Source organism: Somniosus microcephalus, chromosome 13 (assembly GCF_052327205.1).
Source record: "Somniosus microcephalus isolate GS21.2 chromosome 13, FLI_Smic_1.0, whole genome shotgun sequence".
Lineage (NCBI taxonomy): Eukaryota > Metazoa > Chordata > Chondrichthyes > Squaliformes > Somniosidae > Somniosus > Somniosus microcephalus.
The window spans coordinates 182,697,375-182,725,139 of NC_140999.1; the positions used below are offsets into that span (position 1 = coordinate 182,697,375).

A 27,765-nucleotide genomic window follows, 5' to 3' on the forward strand; every position below is an offset into this window, starting at 1 on the left:
AGTTCTCAGGGATATAGAGCTGGGGAGGTTACAGAGATATGGGAGGGTCTGTGGCAAACAAATTGACTGGTACTCAGCAGCTAGTTTCCACAGATTATAATTGGGCTTCGAGGTGAAAGCAGTGCTGCAGCCCATTGCATCACCCAGTCCACAGTATAGCTCTGTGTAAGCACTGCGGCATTTTTCTTTTGTAATTTACTGCAACTTATGTTGTTTAACGAAGATGGTAACTCCCAACAGCAAGTACTGAGAGTGTAAATTATTTCTCACTCTTTTTCAAGTGTGTTCCATGTGGTTCGGTTTTATTTCTGCATAGCCTTCACTTTGGAGACCCTTTCTGTAAAGCATTGAACCAAAAAGCAAGCATTCACGCTTCAGCGATGCTACTCAAGTGCTTCCTTGTGGAGCATAGCCACTACCACAACTGATGCAAGTCCGGTTAGTCTGTTTCCAGACGGTTTTGACAGCTGCTTTTCTTTCTTTCTTAATTCAGTCCTTCACTTATGGTGCTGCCCCTTTCATTTGGAAGATCTCCAAGTTACAAAGCAGAAGTGGAAGGGAGTAAATGTTATAATTTGCATTAAGATGAAGCACCTGCAGATTTTGGCCCTCTGGCAACTGCTGATGTGGTAAATCTTAGTCACCCCTTAACCAAAATGAGAGAGGAATAATGTTTCTACTGAGAACGCGCAAGGTTGAATAATAGATTTCCCGGGCAAGGTGGCTCAGTGAATTAATGCACTACCTGGTGTTGACGTGAGCTTTACAGTTCGGGGTGATCTCCGGTCCAGACCTTAGTCTGCACTTTAATAACCTCTCGGCTGTGGACAGTGATAGTCTTCTTAGGCAGTCCCTCGGAACCGAGGATGACTTGCTTCCACATTAAAAATGAGTTCGCAGGTGACTGCTGAGTCCAATGCAGGACCTACAGTCTCTGTCACAGGTGGGGCAGACGGTGGTTGAAGGGGCAGGTGGGTGGGGTGCTTGGGTTGACGTGCGCTACCTGCACTTGGCTTCTGCATGTTCCCGGCGAAGAGACTCGAGGTGTTCGGCGCCTTCCCGGATGCTTCCCCTCCACTTTGTGCGGTCTTGGGCCAGGGATTCCCAGGTGTCGGTGGGGATGTTACACTTTTTCAAGGAGGCTTTGAGGGTGTCCTTGAAGCATTTCCTCTGCCCACCTGGAGCTCTCTAGTGATGCTAGTATAGCCCTCAGTAACTGTGGGAGAGAGAGGCGTCAGTCAGCCAGGGTGTTCTCGCGCCTGATCTCTGTCCAGTGATCCCTGCTGCAAAGGGGATGTGGGTGGGTGTTGGGCTCGGGCACCTTTGAATAGCCTGCCAAAACACTAATTGTCAATGCTCACATACAACAAATGGGTTTCTGTATTATGGTGCCTGGGGAGCCTTTCCACTACAGGGCTCAGTGCCTTTAGGAGAGAGGGCGATCAAATTGGAGGGGGGTGGGGGAGGAATTATTTTTTGGAAAGAACAATCGAAAGCTTGCTAGTGATTTGTAGTTGGTGGAAACATAACGGGGCTTTAAATATGCCGCTGGTGATCAAGGCAATTTATATTGGTCGTGTTCTATCCGCAGCAGGAGCTAAGGTACTCCCTCTGCTGACAGGGCATTTTTATAACATAAAGGAAATGAACTCTTGCTTCCGATGGTGTCCAAGGGCTCTGATTTGTCCTGGGTCTTGAGAGTGACATTTGGAGGCAGTGCTGAGTGTGGGATTATGCTGTTGGCCCTTCAATGAGGACTGGGAACATGTAGGTACAATTTTCTAAAAAGGGGGGGAGAAGGGGTCAGTTGCGCTACCACCAATATATAAAGATGGCCTCTAGTTGCAGGTAGGGCACTCGGCGGACTGAACTCCACTTAAAGGAATGGTGACTTAATATTGTGCGGCTGTTCTTCAGGGGTAATTTGTTTTTGTATTGGATCCTGCTGCTCCCTCTAGACCCTCTGAAATGACCGCTGTTCTACAAACGTACGGCTTTAGTCGTTCCTTCCGCCCACATTCAAAACTGGAATACTGCTCGGCTTGAAATTAAAAGTTTTCATCAAGAAAACTGTTTGGTACATTGATCACAGTATTGGTGATACTGCCACCAGCACTTAAGTAAGGCGAGCAGGTACTTTTAAGGTTTAGTCGTGGTAATCCTTACACGAGCAGGAGGTAAAGCAGCGCGTCATAAATAATTGTGCTAAAAAGATCACCTACTTTGTGGTCTGCGGATCATTTTATTTGTCACATTTCAAGTGAAGTTCTTTATATACATGTTCAAATGCTTTTGTGCATAACTTTCTGAAATGTGTAAATTCAGTCACTTTTGCTGCAGTTCATGACAACCGAAAATTGAGCTCAATGACAGCAAAAATGATTTGGGTTTTTTAATGCTTTTTTCATAACATTTTATCTTGGTGTGATACACTGTACAATGGTAGATGTGTAAAAATTTGTTGGGTCAAATTGATGGTTGCAGTTTATGCTGGGGAGGGAGGAAAATACAGGCTAGCTTTCTTTCTCATGTATGGCCAGTGCTGCCTGCGACAAAGGAGTTAACTGAGTGCTGAGAGTCACTTTCAGAATTCAAAATACATAACAAACAAAATAATATTCATGGAGTCTTGCAGCACAGAAGGCGGCCAATGGTCCCTGTGTCGGGATCTTTGAAAGCTCTCCAGTTAGCCCCAACTCCCCTGCTCTTTCCCCAATAGCCCTGCAATATTCTTCCCTTCAACTATTTATCCAATTCCCTTTTGAAAGTTACTATTGAATCTGCTTTCAGGCAGTGCATTTCGGATCATGGTAACACACTGCATAAAACAAATTCACCTCACCTCCCTCCCTGGCTCTTTTGCCAGTAACCTTAAATCTGTGTCCTCTGGTTACCGACCCACTTGCCAGTGGAAACTCAATAAATACACTCTTACTGCTACACCAAAATACACTAAGTTACAGGGTTGGGGTGTAAAAGTGCTGTTGTAATTATTGGATGGGGGAGGGATATGGGTGAGAGACAGATACTTGTTGGCCTATACCAAAAAAATAGACAGGGATCAGATTTTTTTTGTGTTTCCCCCCCCCCCCCCCCCCCCCCCCCCCCCCCCCATAGTGGTGGCATAGTGGTTAGCACTGTTGCCTCACAGCGCCAGCGACCCGGGTTCGAATCCGGCCTCGGGTGACTGTGTGGAGTTTGCACATTCTCCCCATGTTTGCGTGGGTTTCCTCCGGGTGCTCCGGTTTCCTCCCACAGTCCAAAGATGTGCGGGTTAGGTTGATTGGCTATGATAAAAAAAATTGACCCTTAGTGTTAGGGGGATTAAATATGTGGGGTTACGGGGATCGGGTGGGATATGTGTTGGTGTAGGGGTTACGGGGATCGGGTGGGATATGTGTCGGTGCAGGCTCGATGGGCCGAAATGGCCTCTATCTGCACTGTGGGGTTTCTGTGATTCTGTGATTCTAATTCCTCCCTTCCCTAAACAATGCATTAGTGACGCAAGCTCCTGGAGTGGCTGCAATATTCCGGTGATGAGATTTAACAGGCATTCTTAAAGGGGTATAGCAGTTGAAAAGGTTTGAATGCACTAGAGCATATTGTTACTTTTTGGTAACGCAACTGGAAGTTACACAGGTAATAAATAATCTGTCCGTTGTATAAATAAAGCTGTGTTAACGAGATCTCTGTGAGTTGCTTACTGGGCTGTTGGATTTTGGCTTCTGTTTATGTGCGTTTTCAACTCCAGCCTAAACTTTTTGGGACCAAAGCCTCCCGCCAGTTGCAATGGTCCTACATGGAATGAATTTAGGCAGCTTTCTGAGTCCACGGCTCAAAACTGGCCTTAATCAAACTTTGACTCCACTCACTTCCTCCAAATAAAGGTATCGCTATGGGAACCCATATGGGCCCTAGTTATGCCTGCCTTTCCGTGGAATATGTGGAACATTCCTTGTTCCAGTCTTACGCGGGTTCTCTCCATCACCTCTTTTTCCAGTACATTGAGGACTGTATCGGTGCTGCTTCCTGCTCTCACCCTGAAGCGGAAAATTTCATCAAACTTGCTTCAAATTTCCACTCCTCCCTGGTCCATCTATGACTCTTCCCTTCCTCGACTTCTCTATCTCCATTTCTGGGGATAGGCTGTCAACCAATTACTATATAAGCCCACTGACTTCCACAACTATCTTGATTGCACATCTTCCCACCCCATTTCCTGTGAGGACTCTCTCCTGTTCTTCCAGTTTCTCCGTCTCCGCTGCATCTGTTCTGCCATTGCCGCTTTCCATTACCAGTGCTTCCGATGTCTTTTTCCCTCAACCAAGGATTCCACTCCACTGTGGTTGACAGGGCCCTCGACTGTATCCATCCCATTTCCCGCACTTCTGCCCCCACATCTTCCCCTTCCATCCCAGAGACACAATAGGGCCCCCCCCCCCCCCGTCCTCACCTTCCACCCCACCAGCCTCCATTTTCAATGGATCATCCTCCGCCACTTCGGCCCTCTCCAGCGTGATGCCACTACCAAACACCTATTCCCTTCCCTTCCCCTCCTCCCCTTTCACCATTCTGAAGAGATCGATCCTTCCACAACACCCTGGTCCACTCTTCTATCACCCCCAACACCCGCTCCCCTTCCCGTGCAAATGCAGCAGATACAACACCTGCTTTTTCACCTTCTCACTGTCCAGGGCCCCAAACATTCCTTCCAGGTGAAACAGCGATTTACTTGCACTTTCAATTACAGTGTACTGTGTTTGCTGCTCATGATGCGGTCTCCTGTGTCAGCTGTGGCTCAGTGGGCAGCACCCTCACCTCTGAGTCAGAAGGTTGTGGCTTTAATTCCCACTCCAGGGACTTGAGCACAAAAAATCTACGCTGACACTCCAGTGCAATACTGAGGGAGTACGATAGCAAAATACCGCGGATGCTGGAAATCCAAAATAACAACAGAAAATGCTGGAAAAACTCAGCAGGCCAGGCAACATCCGTGGAGAGAAATTAGAGTCAACGTTTCGGGTCAAAACCCTTTATCAAGATTGAAGAGGCACAGGAAATGAAATAGATTAAGAGGCCAGGCTGGGAGAGAACAAAAGAAGAAGAGACATTAAGAGGTATTCAAAAAGAGACGAGATGGTGATAGGACTAGTGGAGACAAAAGACGGCTCTAGATTAGGTGTGAAATGTGCTGGCAGAATGGCAGACAGCTGCCATGTGGGAGAGAGGGGGGAAAAAGGAAAGGGGGGGGGGGAAGGCCAAAACAAAGGTGTGGATAAAAAAGTAAGTAAAATGTAATAGGGGCCGAGGTTATGATCTGAAATTGTTGAACTCAATATTGAGTCCGGAAGGCTATAAAGTGCCTAATCGGAAGATGAGGTGCTGTTCCTCAAGTTTACGTTGAGCTTCCGTGGAACAATACAAGAGGCCAAGGACGGTGAGGTCCGAGTGGGAATGGGGCAGTGAATTAAAATGACAGGTGACCGGAAGCTCGGGGTCACCCTTACGGACTGAACGGAGGTGTTCCTTTTGTCTCCACTAGTCCTATCACCGTCTCGTTTTGAATACCTCTTAATGTCTCTTCTTCTTTTGTTCTCTTCCCAGCCTGGCCTTTTAATCTATTTCATTCCCTGTGCCTCTTTAGTCTTGATAAAGGGTTTTGACCCGAAGCATTGACTCTAATTTCTCTCCACGGATGTTGCCTGGCCTGCTGAGTTTTTCCAGCATTTTCTGTTGTTATGAGGGAGTACCACTCTGTTGGAGGTGCCGTCTTTCGGATGAGACATTAAACTGAGGCCCCGTCTGCCCTCTGAGGTGGACGTAAAAGATCCCACAGCACTATGTCAAAGAAGAGCAGGGGAGTTCTCCCCGGTGTCCTGGGCCAATATTTATTCCTCAATCAACATCACTAAAAAAAAATTACCTGGTCATTATCACATTGCTGTTTGTGGGAGCTTGCTGTGTGCAAATTGGCTGCCGCGTTTCCTACATTACAACAGTAACTACACTTCAAAAAAAAGTACTTCATTGGCTGTAAAGCGCTTTGGGACGTCCGGTGGTCGTGAAAGGCGCTATATAAATGCAAGTCTTTTTTCTTTTTCCTCTACATTGAAGAGACCAAACGCAGATTGGGTGATGACTTTGCTGAACACCTCCGATCAGTCCCCGAGCGTGACCCTGAGCTTCCGGTCGCTTGTTATTTTAATTCTTTGTCCCACTCCCACTCTGACTTCTCTGTCCTTGGCCTCCTACACTGTTCCAATGAAGCTCGAGGAACAACGTCTCCTCTTTCGATTAGCTACTTTACAACCTTCTGGATTGAACATTGATTTCAACAACCCAGCTCCTCTAGACCCATCTTTTTGTTTCTTTACTTGTCTTATTACCACTCTCTTTCGCATTGCACCATCATCCCTTTTGTCATTTAATCATTCCTGCTTTCCACCCTATTGCAAACCTTCCATTTTGTTCTTTCCTCCCCTCTCTTTTTCCCACCCTGGCTGTCTACTTGCTTATAAACTGTTAAATCTCTTAACTTCTTCCAGTTCTGACGAAAGGTCATCAACCTAAAAGTTTAACTCTGTTTCTCTCTCCACAAATGCTGCCTGACCTACTGAGTATTCCCAGCATTTTCTCTCTTTATTAATCTCGTGCTAATTGGCTCAATTGTCTCATGTACTCTGGCAATAAGGATAATAGAAATGCAGTACACCATACTCTTGCGAGGTTAGGTTTTAAGTGAACGTCGCTCTAGCCTACACTAGATCTGGGTGTATGTAATACTAATACTGGGTTCAAAAAGTTGGCAAATGTTCCATTCATCAGTTTCTACATTCAAATAAGATAATCTTCCATTTATGACGGTAAGTCACCTGGGAATGCTGACCTTTAAAGAACTTTGTTCACATCCAGTGACCTTCCCCCTCTCGCTCCAAGTTTCAGAAAAATGTGTATATGTAATTTAATCTCCATCTGGCCATATTTCCCCCCCCCCCCCCCCCCCCAGCATGAACAGCAGTCTAGGTTGGGATCAGTGCATTGAAAATCCAAGTTCTATTAAATGTCTTTAAACATGCAGTGTACTTTCAATCTCTCAGATAAGTTTGCTGTTGTATTGAGATGTGTCTCAAATGTCATTGATACGTTGCAGTGAAATATTACAAGAAGGCTCCTTGTAACTGCCTTCTCCCTCGAAAAGCTATCCTCATCGCAAGAGTGGACAAGCTCAGTTGCTCGGGCTTAAGGACACCAAGTAGCACGCTGATGAAGAAGCATTCTTCCAGCTCTGGATTAGGTGAGGAATTGGGTAGAAACATGGATTGCTTGCAGAAGTAACCCTCCAAAGATGCACTAGCTATGCAATGACTTGCACTGACTTGGGGTTTGGAGAGGAAAAAGGCTCAAGCCACTTTCTTCATCTCAGGGTCATTTATAGATTTGGGGGTGAATTGACAATGTGTCTAGGACTAGCCACTCTGAATTTGGATTACCGCACCTAATGAAGCGACCTCCGTTGTGCTCACTTTGGCAGCACATACTCTAAAATTGGAATGACGCAGAGAAAGCAGCCACCTCTGAAGTGGCCTGGATCACGGACTTGATTGTGAACAGAGCAATTGGGAAAGTATAGCCTTGTGAAGGGACACCCTACATTGTGCAGGAGCTGAAGGTCCATGTAACAGGAATCTCCTAAAGGAGTCCATTGGGCCAATAGTTTCAGCTATTATGTGTCAGCGGTGGCTCAGTTGGTAGCACTCTTGCCTCTAAGTCGGAAGGTTGTGGGATCAAATCTCACTCCAGAGACTTGAGCACAAAAATCTAGGCTGACACTGCAGTGCTGAGGGAGGGCTGCACTCTTGGAGGTGCCATCTTTCAGATGTGACGTTGCACTGAGGCCCCGTCTGTTCTCAGGTGGATGTAAAAGATCCTCATAGCACTATTTCAAAGAAGAACAGGGAATTTTCCCTGGTGTCCTGGCCAATATTTATTCCTCAATCAACATAACAAAAAACAGATTATCTGGTCATTATCACAGTGCTGTTTGTGGGACCTTGCTGTGCTGCTGAGTTTTCTACATTATAACAGTGACTCCATTATCAAAAAGTACTTCATTGGCTGTAAAGCGCTTTGAGACGTCCAGTGGTCGTGAAAGGTGCTATATAAATGTAAGTCTTGTGCGCAGCGCAGAGAGGCACTGGCGAGCTGTTGGCCTTTGGGTTAGAAGTGTTGCTGACCCTAAGCTGTTGCAAGATTCTAGAGCTCTGCTAAATATTGGCCAGGACACCGGGGATAACTCAAAACTGAAATGAGGAGGAACTACTTCACTCAGAGGGTGGTAGGTCCATGGAATATGCTGCCCCAAAAAGCTGTAGAAGCTACATCATTACATAAATTTAAAACAGAAATAGGCAGTTTCCTAGAAATTAAGGGTTACGGGGAGCGGGCAGGAATTTGGACATGAGTCTAGGTTCGGATCGGTCATGGCCCTGTGGGTAGCGGAGCGGGCCCAGGGGCTGTGTAGCCTGATCCTGCTCCTATTTCGTGTGTCTAATTCTGTTAGATTCAGGAGATGGTTCTGTGATAGTAGATTGGCGGTTAGGATCAGATCAGCCATGATCTTATTGAATGGCGGAGCAGGCTCGAGGGCCGATTGGCCTACTCCTGCTCCTATTTCTTATGTTCCCCCTGCTTTTCTTCAAAATAGTGGCCATGGGATCTTTTACGTCCGCCTGAGAGAGCAGACGGGGCCTCGGTTTAACGACACCTCCGACAGTGCAGCCCTCACTCAGCACTGCGCTGGAGTGGCAGACCTAGCTTTATGCGGTCAAGTCTTTGGAGTGGGACTTGAACCCACAGCCTTCTGACATGAGCGGCGAGTGTGCTACCCACCGCGCCACTGCTGACACTGTGAGGGTAGCATTGCTTCTGTTCCCATTTACGGAGCCGGGTTTCAACCTGGAAAGTTTACACAGGTGAGCAACAAAGGTAATTCCAGGAATCAGGAATTTAAAATATTTGGAAAGGTTAAGGAATTTGGGCTTGTTTCTTTTGGAACAGAAATTCTGAGACATCCTAATCGAGGGTTTTCAAGATCATGAAACAAACTGGCAAATGTTTCCACTGTGGTGAAGTTAATAATTAGGTCGTTTGGAAGCAAGAAGCAAAGTCTGCTGGAATGATTTCACCACAAGCGTGAGACACTGGCAATAAATTACCAGGAAAGGACATTGAAATGGATGCAGTAAATACACTGAAAAGCCAATTCGATCCATTTCTGGATCGAGAAGGGATTCGAGACTGTTAGGCTGGATTGCGGAATCATTCTATCAAGAGGGGTGAGGTGCTCACAGAGATCACACAGCCTGATTTGCAGAGATAGAGTGATGCCCCAGGAGTACTGGATCGCTCCCACGGAGAAAGCTGGTAGGTGGGTTGATTATTGTATGTGCAAGAGATGCTTTTGTATCAAGTGGACTTTTATTGTTCCTAAAATTTTTAATTATAATCGTTTTGTTAATCTGCTCCTCCTCTCCTGAAGATCCATCCAGTTGTAGGGACATCAACTGCCCTCAAGTATCTTAACTGAAGATCCATTCTTCATGATGGAAGCTCAATAGTAAATGTTGAGAGGATCTTTTGAGTACACAGGGCATATTGAGTTGAGCACAATTCACCCTCCCCTGAACTAGTTCAGCAGGGGTCGGCTGATAGTAATCAGTAGAATGGAACCCTAGCTGATCTTCCTCCTCCTTGACCAACTGTAACCAACCCCCTGCCAGAGATCATCAGAACATAAGAAGTAAGAGCAAGAGTCGGCCATACGGCCCCTCGAGCCTGCTCCGCCATTCAATAAGATCATGGCTGATCATCGACCTCAACTCCACTTTCCCACCCGATCTCCCTTGATTTACCTAGAGTCCAAAAATCTATCTCAGCCTTGAATATACTCAAAGATTCAGCATCCACTGCCCTCTGGGGCAGAGAATTCCAAAGATTCACAACCCTCTGAGTGAAGAAATTCCTCCTCATCTCGGTCTTAAATGGCCGACCCCTTAACCTGAGCCCCCTAGTTCTAAACACTCCAGCCAGGAGAAACAAGCTCTCAGCATCTACCCTGTCAATCCCCTTCAGAATCTTGTATGTTTCAATGAGATCACCTCTCATTCTTCTAAATTCCAGAGAGTATCGGCCCATTCTACACAATCTCTCATCATAGGACGGCCCTCTCATCCCAGGAATCAATCTAGTGAACCATCGTTGCACCGCCTCCAAGGCAAGTATATCCTTCCTTAAATAAGGAGACCAAAACTGTGCACAGTACTCCAGGTGTGGTCTCACCAAGGCCCTGTATAATTGTAGCAAGACTTCCTTACTCTTATACTCCAACCCCCTTGCAATAAAGGCCAACATGCCATTTGCCTTCCTTATTGCTTGCTGTACCTGCATGCTAGCTTTCTGTGTTTCTTGCACGAGGACACCCAAATCTCTCTGAACACCAACATTTGAAAGTTTCTCACCATTTAAAAAATTCTGCTTTTCTATTCTTCCTACCAAAGTGAATAACCTCACATTTCCCTACATTATACTCCATCTGCCACCTTACTGCCCACTCACTTAGTCTATCTATATTCCTTTGCAGACTCTGTGTTCTCCTCACAGCTCACTGTCCCACCTAGCTTTGTATCATCAGCAAACTTGGATAGATTACACCCTGTCCCTTCATCTAGGTCATTAATATAGATTGTAAATAGCGGAGGCCCCAACACTGATCCTTGCGGCACCCCACTCGTTACAGCCTGCCAACCTGAAAAAGATTTGTTTATTCCTACTCTCTGTTTTCTGTCCATTAACCAATCCTCTATCCATACTACTATATTACCCCCAACCCCATGAGCCCTAATCTTATGTAATAATCTTTTATGTGGCACTTTATCGAATGCCTTTTGGAAATCCAAATACAGGAAACTCTTTGGTATCTGGCACCGGGATGGTGCCGGTTGATTAAAAATTCCAGATGGCGGAGAGGGTTATCTACCGTTGGCATATCTCGATTTTCTATTTTAATGTTAACGCCACTCTCTTCCTTTTGCTTGGACCAACTTTTGGGAATTCCATAATACAAGATGGGGGAGATAATTCACGATAAAGATGGAGAGAGACACAGAAAAATGGCAGATCGAAAGAGACTACCGGCAGCGTGGGAGACACACACTAAAATGACGGATCGGAAGGGACTACCGGCAGCGCGGGAGAGTCAGACTCCTGTTATTGAGGTGTTCAGACTTCCGACAGCGCCAAGAAGCAGAGTAGCGGCAGTTTGGAGAACTACCCCCACTGACCAACTCGGCCACCGCGGGAGACTCAGACTCGGCAACATTTCCCGTTATTGAGGTGTTGTTTTCTGAGTATGAATTTTGCCGGTTAAGAAAATTCCAGATATTTAGGTGCCGTTTAAATGAGAGTTTCCTGTATACTACATCCACTGGTTCCCCTTTATCTACCCTGCTAGTTACATCCTCAAAAAACTCTAATACATTTGTCAAACACGATTTCCCTTTCATAAAACCATGTTGACTCAGAAAATCATATGATTAGGCAAAGTGACTTGATACCACTTCCTTAACAATGGATTCCAGCATTTTCCCGACAACTGATGTCAGGCTAACTGGCCTGTAGTTCCCGGTTTTCTCTCTCCCTCCTTTCTTGAATAGCGGGGTTACATTTGCAACCTTCCAATCCACTGGGACCATTTCAGAATCTAGGGAATTTTGGAAGATCAAAACCAACGCATCCACTATCTCTTCAGCCACCTCTTTTGGAACCCTAGGATGTAGGCCGTCAGGTCCAGGGGATTTGTCGGCTTTTAGTCCCATTAGTTTCTCTAGTACTTTTTCACTACTTATATTAATTACATTAAGTTCCTCACCTTCATTAGACCCTTGGTTCCCCACCATTTTTGTGCTTTTTGTGTCTTCTACTGTAAAGACAGATACAAAATATTTGTTTAACGTTTCTGCCTCCTCTAACTGGGCAGTGACTGGAGATGGGACTTGGGACCTTACTGGATGATGGGGTTCAGCTACGCACTCCCTTACCCAGATGAACCATCAAGGGAGCCCTGCTCTCAACAGGCTGGCCTGGGTTTCCACACTTCACAAATCCAGAACAGTTAGTTCAAGACAAACCGAATGTTCAAAATACAAAAATGGATTAAGGAGACATGGGCCTGTTTAAATCATAATTTCTGTATTGGACTCTCTTTTTTGTTGTAAATTATGTTGTTTTTGTTCAAAAAGACATTAAAAAAAATCAACAATTGTGAGAATTTCCGTGAATGCCATTCCCTTTTTATCACACATTAACAGGCGCCGTAACTACACATAACGCACGACTAAAAACAAAATAATATCCAACGCAATCGGAAAGCAACACACAAATAATATAAAGAATTATAATAGTATCACAAAAAACAGGAACTGACCACCTACATTAATTAAAAATCTACTTCTGTATATGCTACAATGTGACAGTACTTGGGTTTTCCTAAACACCCGTGCTGTTTATAAAGTGCATTGAAAGCAAATTCTACGTAAAATAGCCGATCATGAAAACCAGGAAAGAGCATTATGCACAGTCCAAAGTTGCTTTTTTCCCCCATCCACTTCCCTCCCCGCCCCTCCCCCTCCCCACCTACGCCTTGTAGCACCAATATTCGATATGCACTTAAAATCAATTTTAAAGTCATTGGTACTTTATATATATTTATATATTATAATATATATCTCACCCTCTCCAAACAAGGCCATCTGCATAACTCAATATCAGCCATCGTAAGGCCTTGAAACTCCTCATTGTTTCGGCAGGTGGACCATGCATTAATCACATTTTTTTTAATTAAAAAAAACACGAGGGGAAAAAAAAGACCAATAACTAGCAAATAAACAATTGCCAATCATATAGATACAAGTGAGAGAAGGCTATTGTTCAATGTTTTACATGACCCCGGTACACTATGCGTTCGTAGTAACGTGCGAGTGACAGAATGCAGGATAGGAATCCTGGTGTTTTGGTTTTTTTTTGTTTTGTTTTTTAAAAACAGTGAAATTCTCTCTTCTCTCTGCCTTGACCAGTTAATGAAGTGCAGGGATCTTCACTGCAGTGCTGCTGCTGCCGCCGCCGCCGCCGCCGCCTTCAGCACCCAAAGGTTTCTTGAGAGGCGTAAACCATGTAGAGGAAGCCATCTTCATCCTTCTCCTGCTCGTAGATCTCCGAGATGGAGGTCGAGACGCTGACCATGCTCCGTTGGTTGACCAGCAGGAAGAAGGCTTGGTTTGGGTTCAACTGAAGTCTGCGCCTGTAGAAGGAGAGGCAGCTATTAATCTCGGGGACACGTTTTAAAAAAATTACATAGGATATACAGCACAGAATCAGGCCATTCGGCCCAACCAGTCCATGCCAGCATTTATGCTCCACTCAAGCCTCCTCCAGTCTTTCCTCATCTAAATTTATCAGCATAACCCTCTATTCCCTTCTCCCTCATATGCTTGTCCAGCCTCCCCTTAAATGCATCTATACTATTCGCTTCAACCACTCCCTGTGGTAGCGAGTTCCACATTCTCACCGCTCTCTGGGTAAAGAAGTTTCTTCCGAGTTCCCTATTGGATTTCTTGGTGACTATCTTATATTGATGGCCTCTGGTTATGTTCCTCCCCACAAGTGGAAACATTCTCTCTCTGTCTACTCTATCAAAGCCTTTCAGAATTTGAAAGACCTCTATTAGGTCACCCTTCAGCCTTCTCTTTGGCTGGTAACCCTGGCAAATTCGGTTGGAGCCGGGGGGGGGGCTGGGGGTGGGGGGGAGACACTGACACAGTAAATAAGCAACTTCTTTTACTTCAGGGACCTGGATTCGAATCCAACCAGACTGATGGAATTAAAGATTTTCCTCACTGTTCAATATAAAGTGCCTACGCAGGGTATGGTTGCCAACTCTGCTTAGCCATATTCCTGGCGGTTTCAGCACATGACCTCCCACTCCACCCATGTCAAACAGCCTTTCCACCACCACCCCCCACCTCATCTGCAGTTTTTTTTTAAACTAATGAAAAGGAACAGGTTTGAAGAAAATGAATTTTTTTTTTTTTTTTTTAAATTTTAAATGCCCCTCGTATTTTTCTCCCCCGGTGTTGCTCGGAGCAGTGTGTCCCGGAGATTAATCTTCAATTCCTGGAGACTCCAGGGCAATCCTGGAGGGTTGGCAACCCTAGGTCTACGTGAAGTGCAATCGGCCCGCCTCAACCTGTGGACCCACAGCATAAAAACGGCCCTTAGTTTGACACAGAGTTGCCAATTTGACTCAACGCTCACGAAGATGGCTGGTGCGGGAAATGGAAAGTCCACACTGTTGCAGTCGGGGCGCTCGTTGGGAGCTTGGGGCTCAAGCCCATTACAGCGACGGCATTACTCTGCACCTCGCTGTGCTAACATTCACTTGTAAGTGCTGGATGCTGAAATAGAAAAGTGTTCAATTCCTCAGCATTAAAATTAATGCTAACATTATGAATTTTAACGGGAAAATATTCATGATTTTTAAAAAATTCATTCACGGGATGTGGGCGCCGCTGGCAAGGCCAGCATTTATTGCCCATCCCTAATTGCCCTTGAGAAAGCGGTGTTATACAAATGAGTGGCTTGCTGGGCCATTTCAGAGGGCAGTCAACCACATTGCTGTGGGTCTGGAGTCACATATCGGCCAGACTGGGTAAGGGCGGCAGATTTCCTTCCCTAAAGGGCATTAGTGAACCAGATGGATTTTTATGACAATCTCGTAGTTTCATGGTCACCATTACTGATACTAGCTTTTTTATTCCAGATTTATTTAATTAACTGAATTTAAATTCCCCCGCTGCCATGGTGGGATTTGAACTCGTGTCTCTGGATCATTAGTCCAGGCCTCTGGATTACTAGTCCCGTAACATAACCACTATGCTACTGTACCTGTTATATTTTTAGTAGTAAATTATTTTATATAATATATATTATATATATATATATATATATATATATATAAAAAAAGAAAAACATATACAGCGCTTTTCACAATCTCAGGACGTCCCAAAGCGTTTTACAGCCAATTAAATGTTTTTAAAGTGTAGTCACTGTTGTAATGTAGGAAATGCGGCAGCCAATTTGTGCACAGCAAGCTCCCACAAACAGCAATGTGATAATGACCAGATAATCTGTGATGTTGATTGAGGGATAAGCATTGACCGGCGAGAACTCCCCTGCTCTTCATCGAAATAGTGCGATGGGATCTTTTACGTCCACCCGTGGGGGCAGGCGGCGCCTCAGTTTAAGGTATATATAAATGGTTGCTGTGTTCACTGGTAGTCACACTAGAAAGACCAGAAACTGATATTCAGGATCTTTTATTGTTGGTTAAGCCAAAAGCAGCAGATGTTGATTACTGTTAGATATTTATTTCTGCAAGAGTGTGTAATATAATCTCGCCATTTCTGTTCGAGATTTTCTTTTGTTTGTGTGAAAAATAATATTGGGGAAAGTGGATTTAAAATGACAGAAGGTTACATAGGATATGCAGCACAGAAACAGGCCATTCGGCCCAACCAGTCCATGCCGTCGTTTATGCTCCACTCGAGCCTCCTCCCGTCTTTCCTCATCTAAAATCTATCAGCATAACCCTCTGTTCCCTTCTCCCTCATATGTTTGTCTAGCCTCCCCTTAAATGCATCTATACAATTCGCCTCAACCACTCCCTGTGGTAGCGAGTTTCACATTCTCACCACACTCTCCGGGTAAAGAAGCTCCTTCTGAACTCCCGAATTGATTTTTTGGTGACTATCTTATATTGATGGCCTCTAGCTTGACTCTTCCCCACAAGTGAAAACATTCACTGTGTCTCACCAAGGTTCTATACAGGTTTAGCATAACTTCTCTTAAGGTTACTAGGGCCCAGTGGAAACCATTGCTATTCATCAGCCCTCAATGAAGCTGGGCCTCTCCTGCTCAACACCAGTTACCTCGCTGATAAGGAATGAAAGGTACGCAGTGGGGAACTAATAAGCAAGAGAGCAAAATTAAAATATTTATATTTATTTAGCACTTCATTACATCGGTCAGAAAAAAATAAATAGAAGAAAAATAGAAGATAGGAGCAGGAGTAGGCCATTCGGCCCCTCGAGCCTGCTCCGCCATTCAATGAGATCATGGCTGATCATCCAAATTCAGTACCCTGTCCCTGCCTTCTCCGCATATCCCTTGATCCCTTTAGCCTTAAGAAATATATCCAACTCCTTCTTGAATATATTTAATGAACTGGCCTCCACCGCCCTCTGTGGCAGAGAATTACACAGGTTCACCACTCTCGGTGAAGAAATTCCTCCTCATTTCAGTCCTAAATGGCTTACCCCTTATCCTTAGACTATGACCCCTGGTTCTGGACTCCCCGGCCATCAGAAACATCCTTCCTGCATCTAGTCTGTCCAGGCCTGACAGAATTTTATAGGTTTCGATGAGATCCCCTCTCAATCTTCTAAACTCCAGTGAGTATAAGCCCAATCGACCCAATCTCTCCTCATACGTCATTCCTGCCATCCCAGGTATCAGCCTGGTGAATCTTCGCTGCACTCCTTCCATGGCAAGAACATCCTTCCTCAGATAAGGCGACCAAAACTGCACACAATACTCAAGGTGCGGTCTCACCAAGGTCCTGCACAACTGCAGCAAGACATCCTTGTTCCTGTACTCGAATCCTCTCGCTACAAAGGCCAACATACCATTTGCCTTCTTAACCGCCTGCTGCACCTGCATGCTTACCTTCAGCGACTGGTGCACAAGAACACCCAGGTCTCTTTGCACTTCCCCTTCTCCCAATCTATTGCCATTCAAATAATAATCTGCCTTCCTGTTTTTGCCACCAAAGTGGATAACCTCACATTTATCCACATTATAGTGCATTTGCCATGTTTCTGCCCAATCACCCAACCTGTCCAAATCGTACTGGAGTTTCACGACATCCTCCTCACAGCACACCCTCCCACCCAGCTTTGTGTTGTCTGCAAATTTGGAGATATTACATCCAATTCCCTCGTCCAGATCATTAATATATATCATGAACAACTGGGGTCCTAGGACCGATCCCTGCGGTACCCTACTAGTCACTGCCTGCCACTCGGAAAACGACCCGTTTATTCCAATTCTTTGCTTTCTATCTGCCAACCAGTTCTCTATCCAAGTCAATACCTTGCCCCCAATCCCATGTGCCTTAATTTTGCACGCTAATCTCTTATGCGGGACCTTATCGAAAGCCTTCTGAAAGTCCAAATACACCACATCCACTGGTTCTCCCTTATCTATTTTACCAGTTACATCCTCAAAAAATTCCAGTAGATTAGTCAAGCACAATTTACCTTTTGTAAATCCATGTTGACTTTGTCCGATCCTGTCACTGCTTTCCAAGTGCTCTGCTATTACATCTTTTATAATGGACTCTAGCATTTTCCCCACCACCGATGTCAGGCTTACCAGTCTATAATTCCCCACTTTTCTCTACCACCTTTTTTGAATAGTGGGGTAACATTAGCTACCCTCCAATCCATGGGTACTGTTCCAGAGTCTATCGAGTTCTGGAAGATGACCAGCAATGCATCTACTATCTCCAGGGCCACTTCCTTAAGTACCCTAGGATGTAGATTATCAGGCCCTGGGGATTTATCAGCCTTCAATCCAGTCAACTTCCCCAACACCATTTCCCTACAAATACTGATTTCTTTCAGTTCCTCCCTCTCATTAGTCCCTATGTTCCCCGACATCTCTGGGAGGTTATTTGTGTCCTCCTTTGTGAAGGCAGAAACAAAGTATGTATTTATAATTGGTCTGCCATTTCGTTGTTCCCCATTATAAATTCCCCTGATTCTGACTGTAAGGGACCTATGCTTGACTTCACCAATCTTTTTCTCTTCACATATCTATAAAAGCTTTTACAGTCAGTTTTTATGTTCCCTGCCAGCTTACTTTCATATTCTATTTTCCCTTTCTTAATTAATCCCTTGGTCCTCCTTTGCTGAATCCTAAACTGCTCCCAATCCTCAGGTTTGCTGCTTTTTTTGGCCAATTTATATGTCCTCTCTTTGGATCTTATGTTATCCCTAATTTCCCTTGTTAGCCACAGTTGAGTCACCTTTTTTGTTTTATTTTTATGCCAGACAGGGATGAACAAATTCTGTAGTTCATCCATGCGGTCTTTGAATGTTTTCCATTGCCTATCCACCGTCAACCCTTTGAGTGACATTACCCAATCAATCCTACCCAACTTGCGTCTCATACCATCATAGTTCCCTTTATTTAAATTGAGGACCTTAGTCTCCGAGTCAACTACTTCACTCTTCATCTTAATGAAGAATTCTATCATATTATGATCGCTCCGACCCAAGGGGCCTCGCACAACAAGATTGCTAATTAATCCTTTCTCATTGCATAATACCCAGTCTAAGATGGCCTGATCCCTAGTTGGTTCCTCGACATATTGGTCCAGGAAACCATACCGTATACACTCCAGGAATTCCTTCTCCACAGTATTGTTACTAATTTGGTTAGCCCAATCTATATGTAGATTAAAGTCACCCAGGATGACTGCTGTGCCCTTATTGCACGCTTCTCTAATTTCCCTTTTAATGCCATCCCCAGCCTCTGCATTACTGTTTGGGGGTCTATACACCACTCCCACTAACGTTTTCTGCCCCTTGGTATTTCTCAGTTCTACCCATACAGATTCCACATCATCAGAGCCAATATCTTTCCTTACAATTGTGTTAATCCCTTCTTTACCCAGCAATGCTACCCCACCTCCTTTTCCTTTTTGCCTATCTTTCCTGAATGTGGAGTTCAGAAATGTCAGAGTTCTTGACACTGGACGAATTACTTTGCAAAATAAAGTAACTATTATGTTGGCAAACACCACCTTTTTTGTACAATGCAAAATCCCACCAAAAAAAGCTACGAGAGGAATAAGCAACTGTTTTTTACCAGTTGGTTATTGAGGGAGATATTGTTGGCCACGGCACTGGGAGAACTCCTTCCTCTTTCTTAAATAGTGTCATGGAGCCTTTGATAGCCACCTGGATCACCATAACATGATAGATGGTGGTCTGGGACACATGTTAAAGATTCCCATGCCTCATTGGAAAACCATGACCTTTGGCAATGCAACAGTGAAGTGTCAAGTCTAATTTGTGTGCTCAAGCCCTGAGCCCTTAAATTACACCATGGGATGCCAGCATAAGCTTAACATGCTTGCCTGAAGATCCACCTTTGAGTTGGGGAAGGTAGCACTTTTTTTACTCTAGAATCATAGAATGGTACAGCCCAGAAGGAGGTAACTGCGCCAGAGATACTTAGATATACGCGTGGCGTGCCCAGGGGCCAAACTGAAAAAAAGAGCTTGCATTTATACGGCGCCTTTCGCAACTTCAGGACATCCCAAAGCCCTTTACAGCCAATGAATTACTTTCAAAGTGCAGTCACTGTTGTGATGTGGGAAACGCAGCAGACAATTTGCGCACAGCAAGATCCCACAATGTGATAATGACCGGATAATCTGTTTTTAGTGATGTTGGTTGAGGGATAAATATTGGCCAGCACACCGGGGACAACTCCCTCTGCTCTTCTTCGGAATAGTGTCATGGGATCTTTTACGTCCACCTGAGAGAGCAGACGGGGCCTCAGTTTAGCATCTGATGACAGAAGACGGTCACTTTATTTCATCTTATTGGTTTTATTAAATCTCATGTTGGTCCTCAGACTGCAAAAGGCAGCGGAATAACACTTCACTAGACTGCAACTTAGGCTTTAACTGCCAAGCTTAATTCTATAAAGAATACAAGAACCTTAGCAGTGACACACTGTAGATTTCACAGTAGCGGTCAAGCCAAACTACTCAAGTAAGCAGAAAATAACAAATATTTGTGACTGCTGTACAAAGCTATAATGTACACAATATTAGAGAGAAGAATTTTGGATGAACATGTTAAACTTTGATATCTTAGTACCCCACAATCTGAGTTCAGGGCCTTGGTTTTGACACAGGATCCCAAACCTGCTGACTCAAAAAAAAGTGAGCGCGCTTACAAACAGAACTGAGCAAAAAACAAAGTGAGCGGAAATAGTCCAGATTTCCTTGCCGCTCTACTTCATTGGATACCATATAGGAACAGGAGTAGGCCATTCAGCCCCTCGAACCTGTTCCACCATTCAATGAGGTCATGGCTGATGTGTGATCTAACTCCATATCCCTTTGGCCCATATCCCTTAATTTTTAGACTATGCCCCCAGTCCTAGAATCCCCAACCAGCGGAAATAGTTTCTCTCTATCTACCCTATCTGTTCCCCTTAATATCCTGAAAACTTCCATCAGATCAACCCTTAACCTTCTAAATTCTAGGAAATACAGGTAGACTACCCTTTATCCGGACTTCCGAAAACCGAAACCCTCTAAAAACCGAAGGTTTTTTCGTTCAGCGTAAGTCATGCTTACGACTTACGCTGAACGAAAAAACCTTCGGTTTTTAGAGGGTTCCGGTTGCGGAAGTTCGGATAAAGGGTAAGTCGTGCGCACGACCCCCCGCCGACCCCCCCCCGCGGACCCCGCCGGCCCCGACAACCGCCGACCCCGCCAGCCCCGACAACCGCCGACCCCCCCGGCCCCGACAACCGCCGACCCCCCCGCGTACCCCGCCGGCCCCGACCCACTGACGCTGAGCGTCAGCGTAAGTCGTGTGCACGACCCCCCGCCGACCCACCTTCCGAAATCCGAAATTCTCCTTTATCCGAAACTCGGCTGGTCCCGAGGTTTTCGGATAAAGGATAGTCTACCTGTACAATCCTAATTTGTGTAATCTCTCCTTGTAATTTAACCCTTGGAGTCCGGGTATCATTCTGGTAAACCTACGCTGCACTCCCTCCAAGACCAATATATCCTTCCTAAGGTGTGGTGCCCAGAACTGCTCAGAGTGCTCCAGGTGTGGTCTAACCAGGGCTTTGTATAGCTGCAGCATAACTTCTACCCTCTTGTATTCTAGTCCTCTAGATATAAAGGCCAGCATTCCATTAGCTCTTTTGATTATTTTCTGCACCTCTGACATTTTAATGATCTATGTACCTGAATCCCCAAGTCTCTTTGGACCTCCATTGTTTTTAGCTTTTCAACATTTGGAAAGTACCCTGTTCTATCCTTTTTAGGTCCAGATATGGTGCCGTTTCTTCTCGTTAACACTGCCTTAGGAAGATAGCAGAGCCTCTCTCTCTCTCTATCTATCTCGAGCTCTGCCAGTCTGCACCAGCATTTCTGCTGAGTAGGCAGTCATGCCAGATCATCTACCGTTGATTTTAAACAAATAATTGTGGCATTTTGGTTTTGTCTTAGGATTTTGCTTCTGCAATGTTAATGTGTTGCCCTTGGCCCAACAGACAAGCCACATCATTGCAGGGCACAGACTTCTTAACACTTTATAATAGCAAAATACTGCAGATGCTGGAAATCTGAAACAACAGAAAATGCTGGAAATACTCAGCAGGCCAGGCAGCATCCGTGGAGAGAGAAACAGGGTTAACGTTTCAGGTCTGGGACCTTTCATCTGAAACGTTAACCCTGTTTCTCTCTCCACGGATGCTGCCTGGCCTGCTGAGTATTTCCAGCATTTTCTGTTGTTTCTTAACAATTTATTTGGTGCATTTTCTGGCATCAGAGCAGATATTTTTTTTTTTTTTTTTTTTTTTTTAAACGCGGCGGCGGACCTGCAAGGAGCGAGGCGGCAGCGGCGGTGTTAAAAGCAGCGGTGAGGCTCAGGTAGGCTTACCAATCTCAGAGCTCCAAGCTCAGAGGGAGGGAGAGAAGTAAAAAGTAATCGAAGTGTGACGTCACCAGAAAGCAGGTAAGTGATTGGTTGGTGAGTATTTCTCACTTTTAAACTTAAACTCTGTGGTTTATAGTTTCTATAAGCTCTCTGTGGTGTAGCGGGGACTGTTGGTAAACCGGGGCCCTTAAGTATATAATTTAACTGTAGTGTAATTGGTGGAATTGATTTAATTTAATTTAATTTGAATTAATTAAAGGGTAAGTCATGGCAGGAGAGCTCGGCCCCGTGGTATGCTCCTTCTGAGCTATCTGGGAACTCAGGGATACTTCCCGCGTCCCTGACGACCATGTGTGCAGGAAGTGTGTCCAGCTGCAGCTACTGGCAGACCACATTGCGGCGCTGGAGCTACGATTGGATACATACTGGACCATTCTTGATGCGGAGGACATTGTGGATATCACGTTTAATCAGTTGGTCACACCGCAGGTAAAGGTTGCACAGGCAGAAAGGGAATGGGTGACCAACAGGCAGAGTAGTAGGCGCAGGCAGGAGTCCCCTGTGGACATCCCCCTCAAACAGATATACCACTTTGAATACTGTTGAGGGGGATGGCTTATCAGGGGAAAGCAGCAGCAGCCAACTTCCTGGCACCAAGGGTGGTTCTGCTGCACAGAACGGGAGGAAAGAGAAGGGTAGAGCTATAGTAATAGGGGATTCTATTGTAAGGGGAATAGATAGGCGTTTCTGCAGCCGCAAACGAGACTCCAGGATGGTGTGTTGCCTCCCTGGTGCAAAGGTCAAGGATGTCTCAGAGCGGCTGCAGAACATTTTGGAAGGGGAGGGTGAACAGCCAGTTGTCGTGGTGCATATAGGTACCAACGATATAGGTAAAAAATGGGATGAGGTCCTAAAAGCTGAATACAGGGAGTTAGGAGGTAAATTTAAAAATAGGACCTCAAAAGGTAGTAATCTCAGGATTGCTACCAGTGCCACGTGCTAGTCAGAGTAGAAATAGAAGAATATTTCAGATGAATACGTGGCTAGATGAATGGTGCAAGGGGGAGGGATTCAAATTCCTGGTACATTGGAACCGGTTCTGGGGGAGGTGGGACCAGTACAAACCAGACGGTTTGCACTTGGGCAGGGCTGGGACTGATGTCCTGGGGGGGGGGGGGGGGGGTGTTTGCTAGTGCTCTGGGGGAGGGTTTAAACTAAAATGGCAGGGGGTTGGGAACCTGAGCAGGGAGACAGAGAAAAGGGAAACAAGGATAAAAGCAAAAGATAGGAAGGATAAAAACAAAAGTGGCAGTCAGAGAAATCAACGGTTTAAATCAAACATGCCACAGTAAATAATCATTCTAAAAGGTCTAAGAGCGTTAAAAAAAAACCCTGAAGGCTTTGTGTCTTAATGCGAGGAGCATTCATAAAAACGGTGATGAATTAGCTGCGCAAATAGAGGTAAACGAATATGATTTGATTGGGATTACGGAAACATGGCTCCAGGGTGGCCAAGGCTGGGAACTCAACATCCAGGGGTATTCAATATTCAGGAAAGATAGGCGAAAAGGAGGTGGGGTAGCATTGCTGGTTAAAAAGAGGGGATTAACACAATTGTAAGGAAGGATATTAGGTCTGATGATGTGGAATCTGTATGGGTAGAACTGAGAAATACCAAGGGTCAGAAAACGTTAGAGAGAGTGGTATATAGACTTCCAAACAGTAATGCGGAGGTTGGGGATGGCATTAAAAGGGAACTTAGAGAAGCGTGCAATAAGGGCACAGCAGTTATCATGGGTGACTTTAATCTACATATAGATTGGACTAACCAAATTAGTAACAATAGAGGAGGAATTCCTGGAGTGTATACAGGATGGTTTCCTGGACCAATATGTCGAGGAACCAACTAGAAATCAGTCCATCTTAGACTGGGTCTTATGTAATGAGAAAGGATTAATTAGCAATCTTGTTGTACGAGGCCCCTTGGGTCGGAGCAATCATAATATGATAGAATTCTTCATTAAGATGGAGAATTCTTCATTAAGATGGAGTGAAGTAGTTGATTCAGAGACTAGGGTCCTGAATTTAAATAAAGAAAACTACGATGGTATGAGGCGCGAGTTGGGTAGGCTGGATTGGGGAATGTCACTCAAAGGGTTGACGGTGGATATGCAATGGCAAACATTCAAAGGCCGCATGGATTAACTGAGGATTGGGAGCAGTTTAGGATTCAACAAAAGAGGACAAAGGGATTAATTAAGGGGAAAACTGAGTATGAGAGTAAGCTTGCAGGGAACATAAAAACTGACTGTAAAAGCTTTTATAGATATGTGAAGAGAAAAAGATTGGTGAAGTCAAGCGTAGGTCCCTTACAGTCAGAATCAGGGGAATTTATAATGGGGAACAAAGAAATGGCCTACCAATTAATTACATATTTTGGTTCCGTCTTCACAAATAACCTCCCAGAGATGTCAGGAAACAGAGTCTGATGAAAGGGAGGAACTGAAAGAAATCAGTATTTGTAGGGAAATGGTGTTAGGGAAATTGATGGGATTTAAGGCCGATAAATCACCAGGGCCTGATAATCTACATCCTAGGGTACTTAAGGAAGTGGCCCTAGAAATAGTAGATGCATTGCTGGTCATCTTCCAACATTCGATAGAATCTGGAACAGTACCCATGGATTGGAGGGTAGCTAATGTAACCCCTCTATTCAAAAAAGGTGGGAGAGAGAAAACGGGGAATTACAGACCGGTAAGCCCGACAATCGGTAGTGGGGAAAATGCTAGAGTCCATTATAAAAGATGTAATAGCAGAGCACTTGGAAAACAGGGACAGGATCGGACAAAGTCAACATGGATTTACAAAAGGTAAATCATGCTTGACTAATCTACTGGAATTTTTTTGAGGATGTAACTGATAAAATAGATAAGGGAGAACCAGTGGATGTGGTGTATTTGGACTTTCAAAAGGCTTTCGATAAGGTCCCGCATAAGAGATTCACGTGTAAAGTTAAGGCACATGGGATTGGGGGGCAAGGTGTTGACTTGGATAGAGAACAGGTTGGCAGACAGAAAGCAAAGAGTTGGAATAAACGGGTCTTTTTCCGAGTAGCAGGTAGTGACTAGTGGGGTACCGCAGGGATCGGTCCTTGGACCCCAGCTATTCACAATATATATTAATGATATAACGAGGGAACTAGATGTAATATCTCCAAGTTTGCAGACGACACAAAGCTGGGTGGGCGTGTGTGCTGTGAGGAGGATACCGAGAAACTCCAGTATGATTTGGACAGGTTGGGTGATTGGGCAGAAGCATGGCAGATGCAATATAACGTGGATAAATGCGAGGTTATCCACTTTGGTGGCAAAAACAGGAAGGCAGATTATTATCTGAATGGCAATAGATTGGGAGAAGGGGAAGTGCAACGAGACCTGGGTGTCCTTGTGCACCAGTCGATGAAGGTAAGCATGCAGGTGCAGCAGGCGGTTAAGGCGGCAAATAGTATGTTGGCCTTCGTAGCGAGGGGGTTTGAGAACAGGAACAAGGATGTCTTGCTGCAGTTGTACAGGGCCTTGGTGAGACCACACCTTGAGTAGTGTGTGCAGTTTTGGTCGCCTTATCTGAGGAAGGATGTTCTTGTCATGGAGGGAGTGCAGCGAAGATTCACCAGGCTGATACCTGGGATGGCAGGAGTGACGTATGAGGAGAGATTGGGTCGATTGGGCTTATACTCGCTGGAGTTTAGAAGAATGAGGGGGGATCTCATTGAAACTTACAAAACTCTAACAGGACTAGACAGACTAGATGCAGGAAGGATGTTCCCGATGGCGGGGGAGTCCAGAACCAGGGGTCACAGTCTAAAGATACGGGGTAAGCCATTTAGGACAGAGATGAGGAGGAATTTCTTCACCCAGAGTGTGGAGAACCTGTGTAATTCTCTACCACAGAAGGCAGTAGAGGCCAATTCATTAAATATATTCAAGAAGGAGTTAGATATATTTCTTAAGGCTAAAGGGATCAAGGGATATGTGGAGAAAGCAGGGACAGGGTACTGAATTTGGATGATCAGCCATGATCTCATTGAATGGCGGAGCAGGCTCGAGGGGCCCAATGGCCTACTCCTGCTCCTATCTTTCTATGTTTTAATATTTGATGTGTGTAGCAGTTCAAGCCATTATTTTTAGCCGAAATGTTCAGCTATTAATGATCACAAATATCTTCATGCATGTCTCTCTGACACTATATCCCATTCTCTGGTTACAATCCTTGGCTTATTTTACTGATGGATTTAACTGTTACTGTACAGAACAGTTTGGAAAATGGTAGCATTTCGTTCTCCCTTATGAACAGGAAAGCAGCTCTAACCTTATAGTCACGTTCATTAACATTATTAAAGCGTAGGTTTCTCAGTTAATATAGAAAGACTTGCATTTATACAGCACCCGTCGCGCCCACCGGATGTCCCAAAGCCGCTTCACAGCCAATGAAGTACTTGTTGAAATAGAGTCACTGTTGGAATGTAGGAAACGCGGCAGCCAATTTGCGCATAGCAAGCTCCCACAAACAGCAATGTGATAATGACCAGATAATCGTTTTTTGTTATGTTGGTTGAGGGATAAAAATGGCCAGGATACCGGGGAGAACTCCCCTGCTCTTCTTCAAAATAGTGCCATGGGATCTTTTACGTCCACCCGAGAGAGCAGACGGGGCCTCGGTTTAACGTCTCATCCGAAAGACGGCGCCTCCGACAGTGCAGCACTCCCTCAGCGCTGAACGGGAGCGTCAGCCTAGATTATGGGCTCAAGTCCCTGGAGTGGGACTGTGAACCCACAACCTTCTAATAAAAGAAAGTTAAATGCAGGCGAGTGACTAAGTAGCTATCTGAGGGGAGATCAACCTGCACGATGCCCAAAATATCAAGTACAGAAGGTTTTTTTCTTGCACATCTTTGTGAGGGAGAAAATTAAATATTTGTCATAAAAACTGCTTCTAATTTTTAAAAAGCATATTAGTAATGATCACTATACTTTGTAGCAACTTAATACAAAGGCTTTTTTTAAAAATATGAATTGACAGGAAAAATTTTCAACAAAATCATTTTCCCTATACAATTTGGTTTTGGAGAATTAATAGAGGATAGTTCTGAAATACAAAAGATCTAAAACGTGAATTTTTTAATAAAAAAATTAAGCTATTGAATCCCTCCTCGTACAGTAACCGTTACATTCAGCAGTAAAGTAAACTGGTCATTGTAATGAAAGATTGGAATAGAATATTGGATAGACACGAATGAAGATGCTTGTGGTAATTAATCACTGCATCTTTTGGCTAAAAATATTTACACAGAATCATGTAGAAATTATAACACGGAAACAGGCTGTTCGGCCTAACCAGTCTGTGTTAATGTTGATAATCCACACGAGCAGTAGTCCTGCTCCCATATCACTTTATTCCTCCTTTCTTTCAAACCTATCTAACCAATCTTTAAAGGTTGACATTAAAGTTCGCTGCTCCAGTCACTAACTCCAGTAGTGCATCCCACAGCCTCACAACCCTCTGCGCAAAAAAGGTTTCCCCTGCTGTTCTGTCCTAATCCCCTTGTTCTAGACTTCCCCAACCACCGCTATCCCCCGCCCCACCCCACCCCCATCCCATTCCTTCATAATTTTAACCTTCTCTCTCAAATCATCCCGCAGTCTCCTCCGTTTTCATAGAATGGTTACAGCACAGAAGGAGGCCATTCAGCCCGTGCCAGCTCTCTGCAGGAGCACTTCAGCTAGTCCCGCTCCCCCGCCCTTTCCCCGTAGCCCTGCTAATTTTTTTCCCTTCAGGTACTTATCCAATTTAAAAAGGAAGACAGACCCCAAGTCTTTTCCTAATTTGTATTTCCTCA

General features: G+C 44.8%; 1 protein-coding gene and 1 long non-coding RNA gene across 2 annotated transcripts in view; one reads left to right on the forward strand and one right to left on the reverse strand.

Moving 5' to 3' along the window:
- Nucleotides 1-8,229: 8,229 nt before the first annotated feature.
- On the forward strand, nucleotides 8,230-12,325 carry LOC147108849 (uncharacterized). Its single transcript, XR_015080677.1, has 2 exons — nucleotides 8,230-9,423; nucleotides 10,180-12,325. It is a non-coding gene; the product is annotated as an uncharacterized LOC147108849 (long non-coding RNA).
- Nucleotides 12,326-12,331: 6 nt separating this feature from the next.
- Nucleotides 12,332-27,765, reverse strand: part of LOC147108850 (microtubule-associated protein 1 light chain 3 alpha) — a 38,228-nt gene continuing 22,794 nt past the window's right edge. The window contains exon 4 of the mRNA XM_086005756.1: nucleotides 12,332-13,354. Coding sequence (XP_085861882.1) covers nucleotides 13,192-13,354 — 163 coding nt within the window. The 3' untranslated portion in view covers nucleotides 12,332-13,191. The remainder of the gene's footprint in view (nucleotides 13,355-27,765) is intronic.